General features: G+C 44.7%; 1 protein-coding gene across 4 annotated transcripts in view; it reads right to left on the bottom strand.

Moving 5' to 3' along the window:
- The window catches only part of Znf609 (zinc finger protein 609), a 153,481-nt gene that overhangs the window by 6,033 nt on the left and 131,137 nt on the right, over positions 1-16,311 (bottom strand). For 2 of the 4 annotated variants that reach the window (XM_075965468.1, XM_075965471.1), the window contains 6 exons: positions 10,890-10,977; positions 7,221-9,564; positions 5,668-6,034; positions 1,650-1,825; positions 1,186-1,402; positions 230-308 (listed from right to left, as the gene is read on the bottom strand). In XM_075965468.1, the coding sequence (XP_075821583.1) occupies positions 235-308; positions 1,186-1,402; positions 1,650-1,825; positions 5,668-6,034; positions 7,221-9,564; positions 10,890-10,977 (3,266 nt within the window). In that variant the 3' untranslated portion in view covers positions 230-234. The remainder of the gene's footprint in view (positions 1-229; positions 309-1,185; positions 1,403-1,649; positions 1,826-5,667; positions 6,035-7,220; positions 9,565-10,889; positions 10,978-16,311) is intronic. The other 2 variants (XM_075965469.1, XM_075965470.1) reach the window with 2 other exon arrangements.

The following is a 16,311-nucleotide window of genomic DNA, read 5'->3' as shown; positions in this document are numbered from 1 at the left end:
CCAACGATAAATAAATAAAGCAAACAAACAAACAAACCCAAGAAAAAGAACTGCAGGAAAAGCCAGCTAATGCTGGTACCTCCACAAGCCCTCAGTGCAACAGGTTTGGCCAACAGGCCCCCTTTTCCAGACTACCAACCTCACACAATTACCCCACAGCTGGGAACTACAGGGTACAGATAGCTATACCCTATTTATCTGTTACTCCAAATTAACAAAAGCTACTTACCATTCTCACCTCCTGGGGGGCGGGTAGAGTGAGGGAGTTGAGCCTTGCTGGCTGGCAACAATGGCTGTAGAAGAAAGCCCTGGGCAAGCAGAGAACATACTTAATGTAGCACTCAGGAAATCGCCCTTCACACTTCACCAGCTGGCTGATATAGGGAGGAATTTTGCCTTGGGTTCCCCTAGCACCATTGAATTTTTTGTGGTGCTGACAGAAAACCAACCTGAAACCTGACACTTGGCCAGATCTAGTGGGTGAGGCAGTGAGTGAGGGTACAGTTTGCTTTTCTACTGCTTGTTTCTCTTCAGGGGTGGAAACACCAGTTCCTTACTCTGCTGAAAATGAAAGATCCAAGCTCCCAGAGAGGAAATAAACGTGAATCTAATGCAGGGACTCCAGAACTCAGGACAAAGTGGACGTTCTTGTGTTTAAGATAGGATTGAGAGAGAAGGGGGGGGGGGAGAAAAGAGGGGGAGAAGGAGAAGGAGGGAGAGAGAGGGAGAGGATGTGTGTTGAACATGTGAGTGTGTGGAGGTCATAGGACAACCTTGGGTATCATTCCTCATGCGCCATCCACCGTCTGACACAAGGTCTTTCACTGGCCTGGAACGTTGCTAGCAGGACAGCAAGCTCCAGGGATCTGCCTGGTTTTCCTCCCACCTCTCAGCATTGTAGGTACCAGCACACACTACCGCACTTGTTTTTTTTTTTTTTTTACATGGGTTTTGAAGACTGACTTCAGGTCCCCACACCTGAAAGGCAAGTGCTTTTACTAAGTCACCTTCTCAGCCTCCTTGAATTTATTTTTATGCTCCTGCTCTTCCCAAGTGGTAGGAATCATCTCAAAATGTAAGTTTGAAGGGAGAAAAAAAAAACGACTTTTGGAGGGAAGGGGCCTTGCTAAGGGACTACTACTGAAATGGAAACAAAACTAGAGGAGATGAGGACAAGAGCCTTACCTGCAGCATAGGGTAGGTTGTACTGTGCTGGGAGCAAGGAGTAGCCCAAGTGGTGGTGGTGGTGGTGTGTGGACATCAGGCGCTGGGAAGGGGAAGTGCGGGGCCGGTCGACACTCCTGTCACCACCTCCTGTTCCCCCAACACTGCTACAGCTGCCACCACCCCCAACTACCCCACAGCCTCCCCGATCTCTCTCCTGAGAATTTTTATCACTTATCTGGAAAGGAAAGGAGACACATAAAGGTACTATAATGAGATATATACACACTAGTGATCTAACCAGGGCCCTACATTATGACTCTTAAAAACGCAGGGTAACAAACAAAGGGGGTGCTCCCATGGGGCCAATGTCAAGACAGCCAAGCCGCACCTTGGTTAGAACCTGAACCTGCCCACTTCTCCCATGCTGTGGATCTTGATTTCTTGCTCTTTGGACAAGGACCTGGGCTGCATGCCCCACTTACCGTGGGAGACTTGCTTTTGTAGTGACTGGCATGTTGTTGCAAGATGTCCAGGGCTTTGGACTCTGAGCTGGCTTTACAGCTCACGTTGGGGCTGGCACGTGCCTTGTCAGTATCCTCGCCACCTGAGACCTTGCTGCCATAGGGGGAGAAAGAGTAGCTGGAAGGCAAATAGGAACCTGGGGAAGGAGAAATCAAGCAGTCAAAGAGATGAGGATGGCAGAAGAAACTGCTCTGGTAAGTGTGGTCAGGTGGCGTCACTCTCCTAGGCATCATCTGAGACACATTCTACCATAGCATCTCTGGGATGACACGCTTGCTTCTTCCTTCATTAACAAGCTCTATAGGAAGAACAGGCAAAAGGATAAAGAATATGGTACTCAGTTTCCCATAGCTGACTTCTCAGATCTCCTAGGGCTGCTGACATTATCTCAGAGTCATATGATAAAGTGGATAAAGTGGAAAGATCAAAGGATTTAAAGTCAGACAGCCTCGGGCTGGAAAACCTTGAATAAAGTGACAGTCTTTTTGAGTGTCAGTTTCTTTATCATCAAAATGAATATATCAGCAAACATCTGTAATCCCAATAGTGTGGTGGTTGGGGCAGAGTTAACTACATAAGATCCTGTCCCCCCCAAAAAAACAAAACAAGGGCCACTGTGATGGCTCAGTGGGTAAAAACACTTGCAGCCAGGCCTGATGAACTAAGTTTGATCCATCACACATGAGGGCAGAGGCAGGTAGATCTATGTGATGAAGCCAGTCTGGTCTATATAAAGTTCCAAGCCAGTCAGGGTTATATAGTGCTTCTTCTTCCTCTTCTTTTTTTTTTTTAAATATTTATTTATTATGTATACAATATTCTGTCTGCATGTATGCCTGCAGGCCAGAAGAGGGCGCCAGACCCCCATTACAGATGGTTGTGAGCCACCATGTGGTTGCTGGGAATTGAATTCAGGACCTTTGGAAGAGCAGGCAATGCTCTTAACCTCTGAGCCATCTCTCCAGCCCCCCTTCTTCTTCTTTTCTATTTTTAATTTTCGAGACAAGGTTTCTCTGGAGCCTGCCCTGTAACTAGCTCTTGTAGACCAGGCTGGCCTTGAACTCAGACCTCCTTTTTCTTTAGGCCAGGTGTGGTGATGAATGGCTTTAATTCAGCAGTCTAGATCAGAGGCAGACAGATCTCTGTGAGTTCAATACCAGCCTGGTCTATAGAGTGAGTTCCAAGATAGTCAATGCTACAAAGACTGACCCTGTCTTGAAAAACAAAACACAAAACAAAACAAAACAAAAAGGGGTGGCGGTAGTAGTGGTGGTGCTGGAGAGGTGGCTCAGTGGTTAAGAACATTCGTTCTGCCAGAGGGCCTGGGTTCAGATCTCAGCACCCACATCAGGTGGCTGTCTGTAACTCATCTTCTGGCGTCTGCCGACACTGCTTACATGCACGTATTGCACATCCACACACATCTGCACTATCACACATACATCCACACATCTGCACTCTTCCCTGAAAAAATAAAGAAAATAAAAGAAACCAATACAAAAAGGTAACATGAGCCAAGTACTCTACTCCCAGTACTTAAGATTGTTTTAAGGCAGCTAGCCTGCACTACACAGGAAATTCTAGTTCAGAGTACACAGCAAAGTCCTTTCACAAATAAGCAATGCGAAACTTCTAGCACTGAGAAGGCTAAGGCAGGAAGGTGAGTTCAAGATCAGTCTGGGTTACGTGGCCAGACTCTGTCTTAAAAAACAAAGGGGGGCTGGAGAGATGGATCAGTTGTTAAGAATGTTTTCTGTTATTGCAAAAGACACAGGTTTCATTTCTAGCACCCACATGGCAGCTCACAGCTGTTTGTAACCCTTGTTCCAGGGGACATAGCAGCTTTTCTGGCCTTCTTGAGTATCAGGCATACATGTGGCAGGCAAACATTCATACACAAAAATTTTTAAAAAATCTTTAAAAAACAAAACAAGACCCACAGAGGGCTCAGTAGGTAAAGACACCTGCTACCAAAGCTGACAACCTAAGTTTGGTCCTTGACACCAACAGCAGTAGAAGGAAAGAACTGCCTCTGGCAAGCTGTTCTCTGACCTTCACAGATTAAGGGACACACGTGAAATAAACATCAAAACAAACAAACAAACAAAAATAAAACAACTGGGGTTAGGGGAGACAGTTCAGTCAGTCTGAAGTGCTTCCAATACTTCAGCTCTAACCCTGTGAAGGTACACAGGAGAATCCCTGGGGCTCACTGGCAAGTCAGTCTACCATAATCAGGGAGTTCCAGGTTCAATGAGAGGTCCTTGTTTCAAAAACAAAGTTTGAGAGCAGTTGAAGAAAGTGACATTGACCTCTGACCTTTACACATATGCATAAGAATATACAAAAGCTGGGGGTGGTGGCACATGCTTGTAATTTCAGTACTTGGGAGTAGAGGCAAGAAGAAAGAGGAGGAAAGTTGGAGGCTAGCCTACACTACATAGTTAATTATAGGTTTGTCAGGGCTACATAACAAGACCCTGTCTCAACAACAAAAACACCAGAATAAGCAAAAATGTGGATAAATAATTCAAGACCAAAAAAAAAAAAAGAAGAAAGAAAGAAAGAAAAAGAAAAGAAAAAAAATCAAGACAGTGCTTGAATCAGAGCAAGCCTCAACAGATGGAACACTTTTATTTTATAGAGATGGTAAGGGGTATCACAAAGGTGAGATAATCTGTATCTGTTTGAAAAGCTTACTTGTATTTAGAGTTTATCTTATAATAAAGCCAACTGAATGTCAAGACTACAGGCTCTGGGAGGTTGGAGCATAAGGAGTGAGTGCTCAGCAGATCTAAATGGAAAACAATGATTACCAGAAACTCAGGCGAGGCGGGGCGGGGCGTGGCGGGGCAGGGCAGGGCAGGGCAGGGCAGGTTGGATTACAGATTCCAAACACAGAGGGCATTAACTCTCTTATATGGCAGCACAGTCAAGTGGTTACAATTCATGAAAACCTATTACATATTCCATGAAGTGCTAGAAGAGAAGACGACAAAGGCTCCAAACGTGGGAAATGTCATTTACCCTGATGTGATCAGTGAACTCTGAGTATGTGTACTGAAAGACTACAGCATGCCCAGGCATGATGGCACATGCTCTTTCAATCCCAGCACTGAGTAGAGAGGCAGGCAGATCTCTATGAGTTGGAGGCCAGTTGTTTTACACAGTGAGTTCCAGGCCAGCCAGGGCTACAGACTGAAATTCTGTCTTAGGAAAATAAAAATAACAACCCCCCTCCCCAACTTCAAAACACCCTACAAACAAAACAACAACAACAACAACAACAACAAAATCTGAAGTTTCCTTCCATCCTGGAGGAATCCTACCTAGCTTTCAGAAATTAGTTTCAGGCAACAGAAATTAGTGAGTTGAATACGAGCATTTTTTTCTAACAAGTTAAAAAAACATTTAAACCTTGACCCACTGAGAACTCAATTTTTCTCAAGCTGAACCTACTAGACACCCCTCCCCCCCAACTGACTTCAAAATGCTCTCTGCATCCCTGACAGCTTTCTGATCTCACAGCTGAGCACAGCCTCAAAGATGAATGCCTGCGTTGTTCTGGTGGAATCTTATTTGTCACATGTATTGCTCCTGCTGTATTAAGCTGTGAAGTTCTTAAGTGGAGGGAAGTGGTCTCTTCTATTTCTTTAGTATTCCCCACAGTGCCTTGCATATAGCAGAAATCAGAGTGCATGTCGAAAGAAATTCCAGCAGAGAAAAGCTGGCTGTGGTGCACAGTAGTTTTACCACTAAGAATAGAAAAAAGCTGACAGTAGAGGCAACCTTAGCTGGAACACGGGAGGTGTTTTTTTCTGACTGTAATCAGGGTCATTTAAGGTTAGAGTGACAATTTCACAGCATGTACACATTGAAAATAAAAGGACTGTCATCCAAGTCAGAGCAACAAAGCCCTGGATTTGAAAATTGCTTCATCTCCCCCAAGAACAGCACAGCCAGCACTGGGTACCGTACCTGGGTAGTTCTGCATCATCACAGCAGGCATGCCCCGATAGCTGGGGTGGTTGGGATCATACGACTGGCTGTAAGAGTAGCCATGCATGTAAGGGATGTAGGACTGGTGCTGGGTGAGCGGGGAGGATACAGGCACATGGACACTTGGCCGGGGCTCCTTGCTCCCAAGGCGGGACTCCTCAGATGCGGGTAGCTTGCAGTCAGTACTTGTGCTTTCTTTCCCATCTTCCTTGGGAACAGAGTCTTTACTCCGACTCCTTTCCTCCTTTAATTTTCGGTCCCGCTCCTCTTTCCACCGATCATCCTCTGACTTGATGTCTGAGTATTTGGCAGGATAAACATATGTCCACATCCGGGGCTCTGTCTCCTGCAAAAACCACAGAATAAGTGCTGAGTCTCAGAGCTACACAGAGAGCAAGTGCTGAGTGGTGTTACACCCAAAAGATCCTTTTCAGACCCAAGGTCCCAGCAGAAACCCCGGAACAGACTATTACAGCACCCAAGGCAGAGTGAGATCTTGGCTTCTACCAATTTTGTTTAAAAAACACTTAGTTCCAACACTGGGGAGGCAGAGGTGGAAAGATCTCTGCAAGTTTAAGGCCAGCCTTGTTTACAAAGTTCTAAGCCAGCAAGGAATACACAGTGAGACCCTGTCACTACAAAACAAAGCAAAACACCTTCTCAATCCAAAGGAAACAAGATTTGGGAGAGAAAAGGTAGAGTTTCTTCCATGAGTAAGATTTCTGGGGCAAATGACTCCAGGAATAGAACTTTTGTTTTGCAAAGTTATCACTACAGCTCTCATCAGGAAGAGTAGAACTGAGACCAAGAGGAAAGGGAAGACATTCTAAGTCTCCTGTGTGAATGTCTGCAGAGACCAGAAGAGAGCATCAGATTCCCTGGAGCTGGAGTTACAGGTTGTAAGCCATCTGATGCTGGTATTAGGAAGCAAAATTGGGTCCTCTGAAGAACAGCAAGCACTCTTAGCCATGGAGCCAGCTCTTTAGTCTCATTAGTTTTAATTTTTTAATTTTATTTATTTATTTATTTAGAGAACAGGGTCTTGCTATGTAGTGCAGGCTGGCCTTCAACTTACTATGTAGCTCAGTGTGGCTATAAACTCATGATAATCGGCTTTTAGTCTTTCAAGTACTAAGATTACAGACATGTGCATCATAGCTGACACCATAAAGTCCTTTTTAAAGAAACCTGTTAGCTGAATACTATATGCTTTCATCCCAAAGGAATCATACAGTAGAACATTGGGCCAGAAATCAAGATGCCCAGGTTCTTGTCCTGGCTCTGCTAGGGAAGGCTCAACTAATTCTAGACAAAATAAACCATCTTATTAGTTCTTCTTTCCCATTTAGGGGAAAATACCTTTTAAGGAGGAAAAATACCTAAAAAAAAAAACATTAAAATATACAGAATTCCTAAAATTACACAATTCTCCTGCTAGTCTCAATTCTATGGAACCCCTACCCAAGACAGTGTTGATCTGTAGGGGCCAGAAAGTTTATTAGTGTCTCCACTTCCCTACGTACAACAGTTACCTGTCGGTACCAGAGTATTGGATCCACCTCTGCCTGTCGGCCACACTCAGTGCCTGTCTTAGCCTCAGAGGACTCCTTGCCTAGGTGGCTGGCCTCACCCAGCTTCCCTTTAAGGCCTTCAGGGGCCTGGCTGGGGAGTTTTGATGAGTCATCTAATTTGGGAATGATGACAGACTTGGCAGGATCAGCCCCTGGCTCCTTGGCCTTGCCTGGCCCTGACTTCACCAGGTCTGTCAGGCTGGGAGCCTTGGTGAGAGTTGGTGGAATCGATGGCTTTTGCTTCCACTCTTCCTTGAGTGATGCGTCCCGCTCTTTCAGGCCCATCTCTGTCTTCTTGTCCAGTCCCCGCTGCTGCTGCTGCTCCAAGCTCTGGCGCTTCTGCTGTTCTTCATACTGCTGTCTATAAGCTGTGCTGGTGCTCAGGAGGTGGGTGTGGTAGCTCTGGTCGCTGTAGCCATATGGAGGCACGTAGGCATATTGGTTATAGTACAGGGACTGCATGTACATGTTGGGTCTTTGCTGGATGACCGAGGGCTGCTGACTGGAACTGCTCAGCTCAGGTTTCTTTTCCTCACAGACATCATTCTTCACTTTCCCTTCTATGCTCTCGGGCTCCTCATCCTTTTTTGTCTTTAGAGTCTGGCCCTCTATTCCTGACTGGCTGCTTGAGTTGAGAGCCCCTGGGCTTGACTGTGCATAACCTGGAGAATAGTAACTTTCAAAGCCTTGATAATATGGTGAGTCTTTGCTCTGTGGCTGAGGGGGAAAAAGTGTTTTCTTAGCCCCTTCTTTAACCAGCTGTTCAGGGTCCTTAGACTTGACACTGTCTACCTTGCCCTCCCCATCCTCCCCAGCATCAGAGATATCAGAGTAGGCAGGACTATTAGTTTTTACTGAACTGGCTTCAGCACCATTCTGGGTGACTACGTGTAGGGGAGTTAGGGGTTGGGTTGGGGTAGTACTATCTAGGCGGCTGCTGCCTCCAATTGAAGGGCTGGGAGCATTGTCTGTAAAACTGTAAATCTTATCAGCTTCAGCCTTGATGCTTGCTAACCGGCTTTGGTGGGAGTCTGAGGAACCATTCAGAAGCCCCTCCATTTTTATTCCATCTCCTGATGATTCTCTGAATGGGCTTTTACCTTCTTCTGCTCGGCACACCTTCCCAGGGGTCAGAGGACTTTCAAGTTCCTTTGATGATTCCTTCTTTTTTTTGTCTTTCTTTTTCTTGTCCTTGGCAGGGGTCAAGGCAGGGTTGACTGTGAAAGGTTCTCCCATAACAGTGGGCTTGGGCTGAATGGGCTTGAGTTGGGGACTGTTGGGCATTGCTTGGACCACTGTGGTGGTCAAACCCGAGGAGGAGCCTGGGCTTGCTGCGGTAAAGGTGGCTGTCTGGAAAGTGTAGATCTGTTGTGGGGGTAGAGCAGGGGCAATGGGCCGGGCTGATTTTAAGCTCTTGGATGGAATCTTTTCAGGTTTCAAACTGGAGGTCTTCTTACATTTTTCTTTTTCCATACACTTCCTTTCCAAAGAGTCAAAGGCATCGTTGCTTGTTTCATCCATTACTGAGGGTCCATCGTCAGAGCCATCATTGGATAAGGCCCCAAGGTCTGTGTCTCCCTCCCCACTCATTTTTTTCTTACAGAGGCCTTTAGTGCTGAATTTGCTTGAAGGTGAAGGGCTATGAGGCTCAACAAGTCGAACTTTGGGGGTAGCTGAGCGGGCAGGGGACAAGGATCCTTTCTGTGAAACAGATGCCCCATTGCAGCTGCTGAGGTCTGCATGGAGGGTGGGCTCTTCTCCGTACTCACTGTCTCCATCAGCTTCTGGTTTGCTGTCATCATCCGTGTGGGCATGAGCTTGGTGGTACTTAAGTCCATTAATGTGCTTGTACTTTTTGTTGCAATTTGGGTGGGGACAGTCAATCAGGACCGGAGAGGGACAATTTCTGTCCACGACATTGGGTTCCACCTTGGTCCCAGGTAGGGGCCCGGTGGCTGAGCCCATGGAATTTGTGCGAACACGCTTGCTCCCTTTGGAGTCCTCTGAGCTAGAATTCAGCTCCATATCTGAAAGAGGTTTGTTTTTCCGCTTATTAGCTGAGGAAGGGCTGGCCTTAACATCCTCAGAGGTGCTACTGGCAGGTGGGCGATGCTCTGAAGAGGTCTGGCTGCCTCGACGGCCTTTGCTGTTGGCTCCTGCTCGGGTTTTGCTGTTGTTGCTGGTTCCTTTGCCCTCAGAGGCTGTGGCTGTCTCATTGACAGGCGTGTTACTGTTGGGACGCATGCGTTTGCCTCTTCCTCGACCATTACGCATTTCCAAGTCACTGGTGGGAGAGTCACAGAACCTTGGCAAAAGACAAATAGGATAGGATATTAGTAAGGGGGAAACGTATTTGTTTTTGTTTCTGTGAGGCAGGGCCTCCCAGCAAGAGCCACTACACTCAGCTTTGTTTTTTTCCAAGCCCTGGTACGGAACTCACTAAGTAGTCAAAGTTGGCCTCCAACTTGTACCAATTCTTCTGTCCAGCTTCCATTTTAATGACTATGGTTACTTTTAGGAACGTGTATGGGAACTATATTGAGTGGTGGCCTCCTAGGTGTCATTTGCATAACAGTTCTGGGCCATTCCACCCTGTTTTAGGCTTCTCAAGCCCTAGTACACTGGGTAATAACATTAGGAATAAGGTATAAAAAGGCATTGAAATATTAATGGTTTGTATTGTATTTTTATTTGTGATGCTGTCGAGAGTGAATCTCTAAGTCTCATGCAGTATCTCAACCTCAAAATGTTAATCTTATCACATACATTTTGGAGATAAGGCATGTAGCCTAAGGTGACCTCAAACTCCCTACTTAGCTGAAACTGGCTTTGAAATCCTGACCTTCTGTATCCACCAAGGGCTGGGATTACAGATACATAGCACCATGGCTGGCTTGAAATTTTAATTTAAAATCAAACTGCAACTTGAAAATAAGGCCAGGCGGGCTGGAGAGATGGCTCAGAGGTTAAGAGCACTGACTGCTCTTCCAGAGGTCCTGAGTTCAAGTCCTAGTGGCCACGTGATGGCTCACACCCATCTGTGAGATCTGGTTCCCTCTTCTAGCCTGCAGGTGTACAGGCAGGCAGAACACTGTATACATAATAAATAAAATCTTTTTTTAAAAAAAAAAAAAAGAAAGAAAGAAAATAAGGCCAGGCAAAGCGACTCAGACAAATACCTGTAATCCTAGTACCTAGAAGGATGAGGTAAGATGCTCACCTCAGATTTGAGGCAGTCTGGCCTACAGAGTGAATTCCAAGAAAGCCTGGGTTACAGAATGAAGTGGGGGAGGGGGACAGGTAAAGTGGATATACTCTGTGTGGTGGCTCAGGAGGCTTGAGTTTGAGGCCAATTGGGTCAACTCTAGTAAGAAGATGTAACAATACATTAATAATATGGGGATCTGGGCCGGGCGGTGGTGGCACACGCCTTTAATCCCAGCACTCGGGAGGCAGAGGCAGGCGGATCTCTGTGAGTTCGAGACCAGCCTGGTCTACAGGGCTAGTTCCAGGACAGGCTCCAAAGCCACAGAGAAACCCTGTCTCGAAAAACCAAAAAAAATAAAAAAAATTAAAAAAAAATAATATGGGGATCAGACTAATATAAACTAGATATCTATACGTGCTTACCTTGGGGGTGCCCAATCATGCCTTGTGCAGTCAAGAAGTGTACCGACGTATGTCTTGTTCCTCCATGTCACATTTACCACCAACATCCCTGAAAGAAGATAGTATGGATGAGACAAATTTGCTGGCCACTGCGAAGACTTCTTCATCTGAGCAGTTCTCTGACTTTTCCTATGAAAGTTTAGTGGTGCTTTGGTACCAACGGGCACATGACTGGACTAGAATAGTTCCATGGTAATTGCCTACAGATGGTCAATAGTTCAAAGATTTTGTAGCCTGATCAAGACTCTTTTTTTTTTTTTTTTGGTTTTTCAAGACAGGGTTTCTCTGTAGCTTTGGAGCCTGTCCTGGAACTAGCTCTTGTACCCCAGGCTGGCCTCAAACTCATAGAGATCCACCTGCCTCTGCCTCCCGAGTGCTAGGATTAAAGGCATGTGCCACCACCGCCTGGCTCAAGACATTTTTTATTTTTTTGAAATAGTATTATGGGTCTTAGGCTATCCTTAAATTTGCTATATAACTGAAGGCGACCTTGAGCTCGAGTCTCCTTCCACTACTTCTGAGTGTTGGGATTACAAGAAGGCCCTATACACCCAGATTTATGTAGTGCTCAGGACTGAACTCGGATTTTATTCATATTGGACAAACATTCTACTGACTAAGTTACACTGTCAGTTCTCCCCAGTTTTTGTTAAGATAGTATCTTGCTATATAGTCAGAATTAGCCTCAAACTATCTAGCCAAGGATAGCTTTGAACTCCTGATCCTTCTGCCTCTACTTACTGAGCGTTGGGTTTATATGTATGTGCTACCATGCCTGACTTAATGCATTTATTACTTTAACTGAGTTCAAGTATTCCAGTGCATGACTAAACCATAATTTAGACCTCTGGGGGGCGTGTACAGCTTAGGTTGTTTGGTACATTTTACTCTAAAAAAAAGGCTATTTTTTATTATTTTAAATTATATTTCTATGAGTGTGTCTGTGCATGTGACTGCAGATGCCTGATAAAGCTATGTGTGTTGGGAACTGAACTTAGTCCTCTAGAAGAACAATATGTATATTTTTTTCTCTTAATCACTGAGCTTTCTCTCCAGCCTCACTCTTTTTTTTTTTTTTTTTTTTTTTTTGGTTTTTTGAGGCAGGGTTTCTCTGTGGTTTTGGAGCCTGTCCTGGAACTAGCTCTTGTAGACCAGGCGGTCTTGAACTCACAGAGATCCTCTTGCCTCTGCCTCCCGAGTGCTGGGATTAAAGGCTCGTGCCACCACCGCCCGGCCCAGCCTCACTCTTAAGTGATGGTAAAGTAATTATTTAGACACGTTGTTCATTTTATTAAAAGAAGAACTGAAGGATGGGGATGTGGTTCACTTGGCAGAGTGCTTGTCTAGCACACATAAAACCCTAGCTCAATCTCTAGTACTATATAAAGTTGAGTATTGTGGCAGAAACCTGTAACCAAAGCACTTGAAAGGTGGAATTAGGAGCAATGTAAATTCAAAGTAATCCTCAATTATACAGCTAGCTCAAGGCCAGCTGAGGATACAGGACACCCTGTTCCTCCCTCCCCCCTCCACACACACAAAAGGGAAAAAAAAAAGCTTTTGGATATGTGACACGACAATATTCCTAAATTCAAAAAGAGTATTAAAAATCTGAAAAACAGGCCGGGCGGTGGTGGCGCACGCCTTTAATCCCAGCACTTGGGAGGCAGAGGCAGGAGGATCTCTGTGAGTTCGAGACCAGCCTGGTCTACAGAGCTAGTTCCAGGACAGGCTCCAAAGCCACAGAGAAACCCTGTCTCGAAAAACCAAAAAAAAAAAAAAAAAAAAAAAAAAAAAAAAAAAATCTGAAAAACACTGAAATCTGGGCATGGTAGTACACACCATGGTACTGACATTTGTGGGGTGGAGACAGGATGATCAGGGGAGTTCAAGACCAATCTGGTCTACAGAGTGAGCTCCAGGACAGCCTGGGCAACACAGAGAAATTGTCTTGAAAACCAAAACCAGAGACAGATAGATAGATGATAGATAGACAGACAGACAGACAGACAGACAGAAGCAAGCACATGTGCACAACGAGCTAGGGATGTAGCTCAATGGGACAGCGCTTCCCTGGTACTAACACAGGGCTGTGTTAGTACCAGGGAATAATCAAAGAGAGAGAGAAAGTGATTCTCCACGTGCTGATCTGAAAAGATTATATAAATGAGAGACAGTAGTATGGGAAACAGTGTGATACAGTGGTATCATTTAAGGCAGCACATATATTTTTCATTATATATTATCTATTTGTATATATAGTATATATTTGGAGAGATAAGGGTGCACATGGAGGAAATGGAGAGGACTGAGGACAATTTGCAGCAATCAGTTCTCTCATTCTATCACGTAGGTCCCGTGGATTGAGCACAGGTCACCAGGCTTGGTTGCAGGCATCTTTACCCACTGAAAAATCTTGCAGGACTATCCTTGAATATTTCTAAGTAGGAAACTTGAAGGCTAATGGACAATGATAGGAGGGATACTTCATTTTAAACCATTTGTTTGTGTGTGTTTGCATGTGCTAGAGTGTGCATTTGGAAGTCACAGAATAAGACAAAGGAGTTAATTCTCTACTAGGTTCTAAGGATCAAACCCACCCACACTAACCATGAATTCCCTATCCTCTTACCTCTGCCACCTGAGTCCTGAAATTACAATATTTCCCCCCAGTGGCTGCATTCGAGCAGACAATTAGGTTGTTCCATTCTTCTGTTATTGCAAATAAAGAGCAAAGGATATCCTTGAATAAATGATTCAGCTTTGTTTAACATAGGTATGTCTGCAAGGGAAGTAAAATTGCTAATCACAGGGCACGTTTATTGGGAGCTTGGAAAAATACCGCCAAATTGCTTCAGAGAGAACGTACTCATTTAGTTATCCCTCAGTACGACATGGCATGTGTGATGTAACACTTAGGAGCAGGTCCTCTGCAAGAGCAGCCCGTGCTCTTAACAGTTAAGCCCCACTATTCTCTTTCTTAATTGTAACTTTTAATATCCTGGAGTAAGAGTTATTTCCTCAACAGGTCATTTACTGATGGCAGTTAATGATATGTAGGAATTATTTACTTTTGCATTGTTATGTTTATTAATAGTTTTGTTTTTGAGACAAGGTCTTAAACTCACACTTGTTTAGTATATAGCCAAGAAGTAAAGGATAACCTTGAATTTATACTCTTGCCTCACCTCCAAGTGTAGAAATTACAGGCATGTGTCGTCACTACAATCCAGTGTTGGAAATTAGAATAAATAAAAATGTAATAAAAAAAAGAAGAGAAAGCTGGGTGTGGTAGTGCATACCTTTAATCTCAGCACTTGAGAGATAGAAACAGGAGGAGCTCTGTGAGTTCTAGGACAGTCAGGACTATTCCCAGCCCCAAAAGTCATAGTAGTAGTTTTGGCTGCTGAGTAAAGGCACTTGCTGTCAAACCTGAGACTCACATGGTGGAAGAAGAAAAACTAACTACTTCAAACTGTGCTCTGACTTCCACGTGTGAACTGAGGCATGTACGTGTACACAATAAATAAAAATATAATAAATAAGGTCAAGGTCATTCTCCATTAGAGGAAACACTGTCTACAATAAAACAACAACAGAAATGAAATCAGAAGTCAAAGTCCAGAAAGGGTAAATAATTTCTTTTTCCCAAAACAGTGTTTCTTTGTGTAGCCCTGGCTGTCCTGGAACTCTCTCTGTAGACCAGGTTGTCCTGGAAGTAACAGAGACAGTTCTGTCTCTGGCTCCTGAGTGCTGGGTTAAAGGCATGCACCACCACTGCCTGGCCAGAAAGGGTAAATAATTTATTGAAAGATTAGCATAAGTCAGATCTTTCGGATTCGAGGCTATCTCTAAAGGATTCTTATTCTCACACTATTCTTAGACTACCCTTTTATCTCTCCTTTCACTTACGATCAATGACATGTAAGTCTGCAAGCAGGTGTCCAAAGGGAAGGATTCCTACCCTCTTCCAAGACCCTGGCTTCTTAAGGAAATAGACTACTTTCTAAGAAAGTCATTGAGCTAATTTTTTTGTATTAGCAGAGTGTTAGTGATAAACTGCTCTGCATAGTTTAAACAAGAATAGTGCCTGAGGTGATGGTGCACACCTTTAGTCTCTGCTGAGGCAAAGGCAGTCAGCTCTCTGAGTTCCAGGACAGCTAGGGCTATATAGGGAGACCCTAAACAACAACAACAGACCAGAGATGGGACACATTTATAAAGGTGGATGAGCACAGCTGCACAGAGAGAACAGACACAGGAGATGGATGCTATTTCTATTTTTGAAACAGCTGGGTGGAACACATGTTTATAAATATGAGTTCTTCCTCTGTCATACTCTGCAAACTTAGCGGTACTGAATGAGCTAAAGGGAGACAAGTTAAGAGAGCTGGCAATGGAGAGGGGAAGAGGAGCACTTCTAACATGGAAAGACAAAATGGAGGCTTATTGAAATGTCACAGGAAACACATTTGCTGAAGTGTGTCTTCCTACGAGGTTCTGAATTGAGACAGCTGGAGAATAAAAGGAAAGGAAGGAAAGGCAAAAAAATAACCCTTTGCAGACCCACTTTCTCCAAGAGGCACACACTTTAGGGCAGTAAAAAGCAAGAAAAGTGGGTCTCTGTTTTTTGTTTTTTGTTTTTTTGAGACAGGGTTTCTCTGTGGTTTTGGTTTCTGTCCTGGAACTAGCTCTGTAGACCAGGCTGGTCTCGAACTCACAGAGATCCGCCTGCCTCTGCCTCCCAAGTGCTGGGATTAAAGGCGTGCGCCACCACTGCCCGGCTATCTCTGTTTTTGAAGGGCTCCTATTTTTCAGTGTTCACAGACAACAATTCTGTGTTTCCTGTCTCTCCATGCAGTTATCATCACCTTGACTGAGTCAGACACACAGAAGGTGCCAAGGCGCTCGCTTCTTCACAGGGGGACTAGAACTACACCTCACATTTCTCTTCTTCTGCATGCATGTGCATTACATACATGTCTGGTGCCCACTGGGTCATCTGGAAGTGGAGTTACAGACAGTTGTGAACCACCATGTAGGTACTGGGAACCAAACTCAGGTTCACAGCAAGAGCAGGAAGAGCTCTTAATCACTAAGCTATCTCTCCAGCTCCTATTCATTTATTTTTTTTGAGATAGTCTCAATGCGCAGCCCTAGCTAGCTTGGAGCTCACTATGCAGATCTGGTCATATAGAGATCTACCTGCCTCTGCCTTCTGCATACCGAGATTAGAGGTGTGTGCCTCCATGAGTGACTTATTCTTATTTTAGTGTGTCTGTGTGGTATATGCACATCTGTATCTACTTGCAGAAGCCAGGAGGTGTCAGGTGTCCTTTTCTGTCACTTTACATGTTATTCTTTTGGGGAAGGCTCACTTCCT

The sequence above is a fragment of the Microtus pennsylvanicus genome, chromosome 3 (assembly GCF_037038515.1).
Source record: "Microtus pennsylvanicus isolate mMicPen1 chromosome 3, mMicPen1.hap1, whole genome shotgun sequence".
NCBI classification, from domain to species: domain Eukaryota; kingdom Metazoa; phylum Chordata; class Mammalia; order Rodentia; family Cricetidae; genus Microtus; species Microtus pennsylvanicus.
Note: the sequence above shows the minus strand (reverse complement) of the source record. Positions and strands in the feature narration are given on the sequence as shown.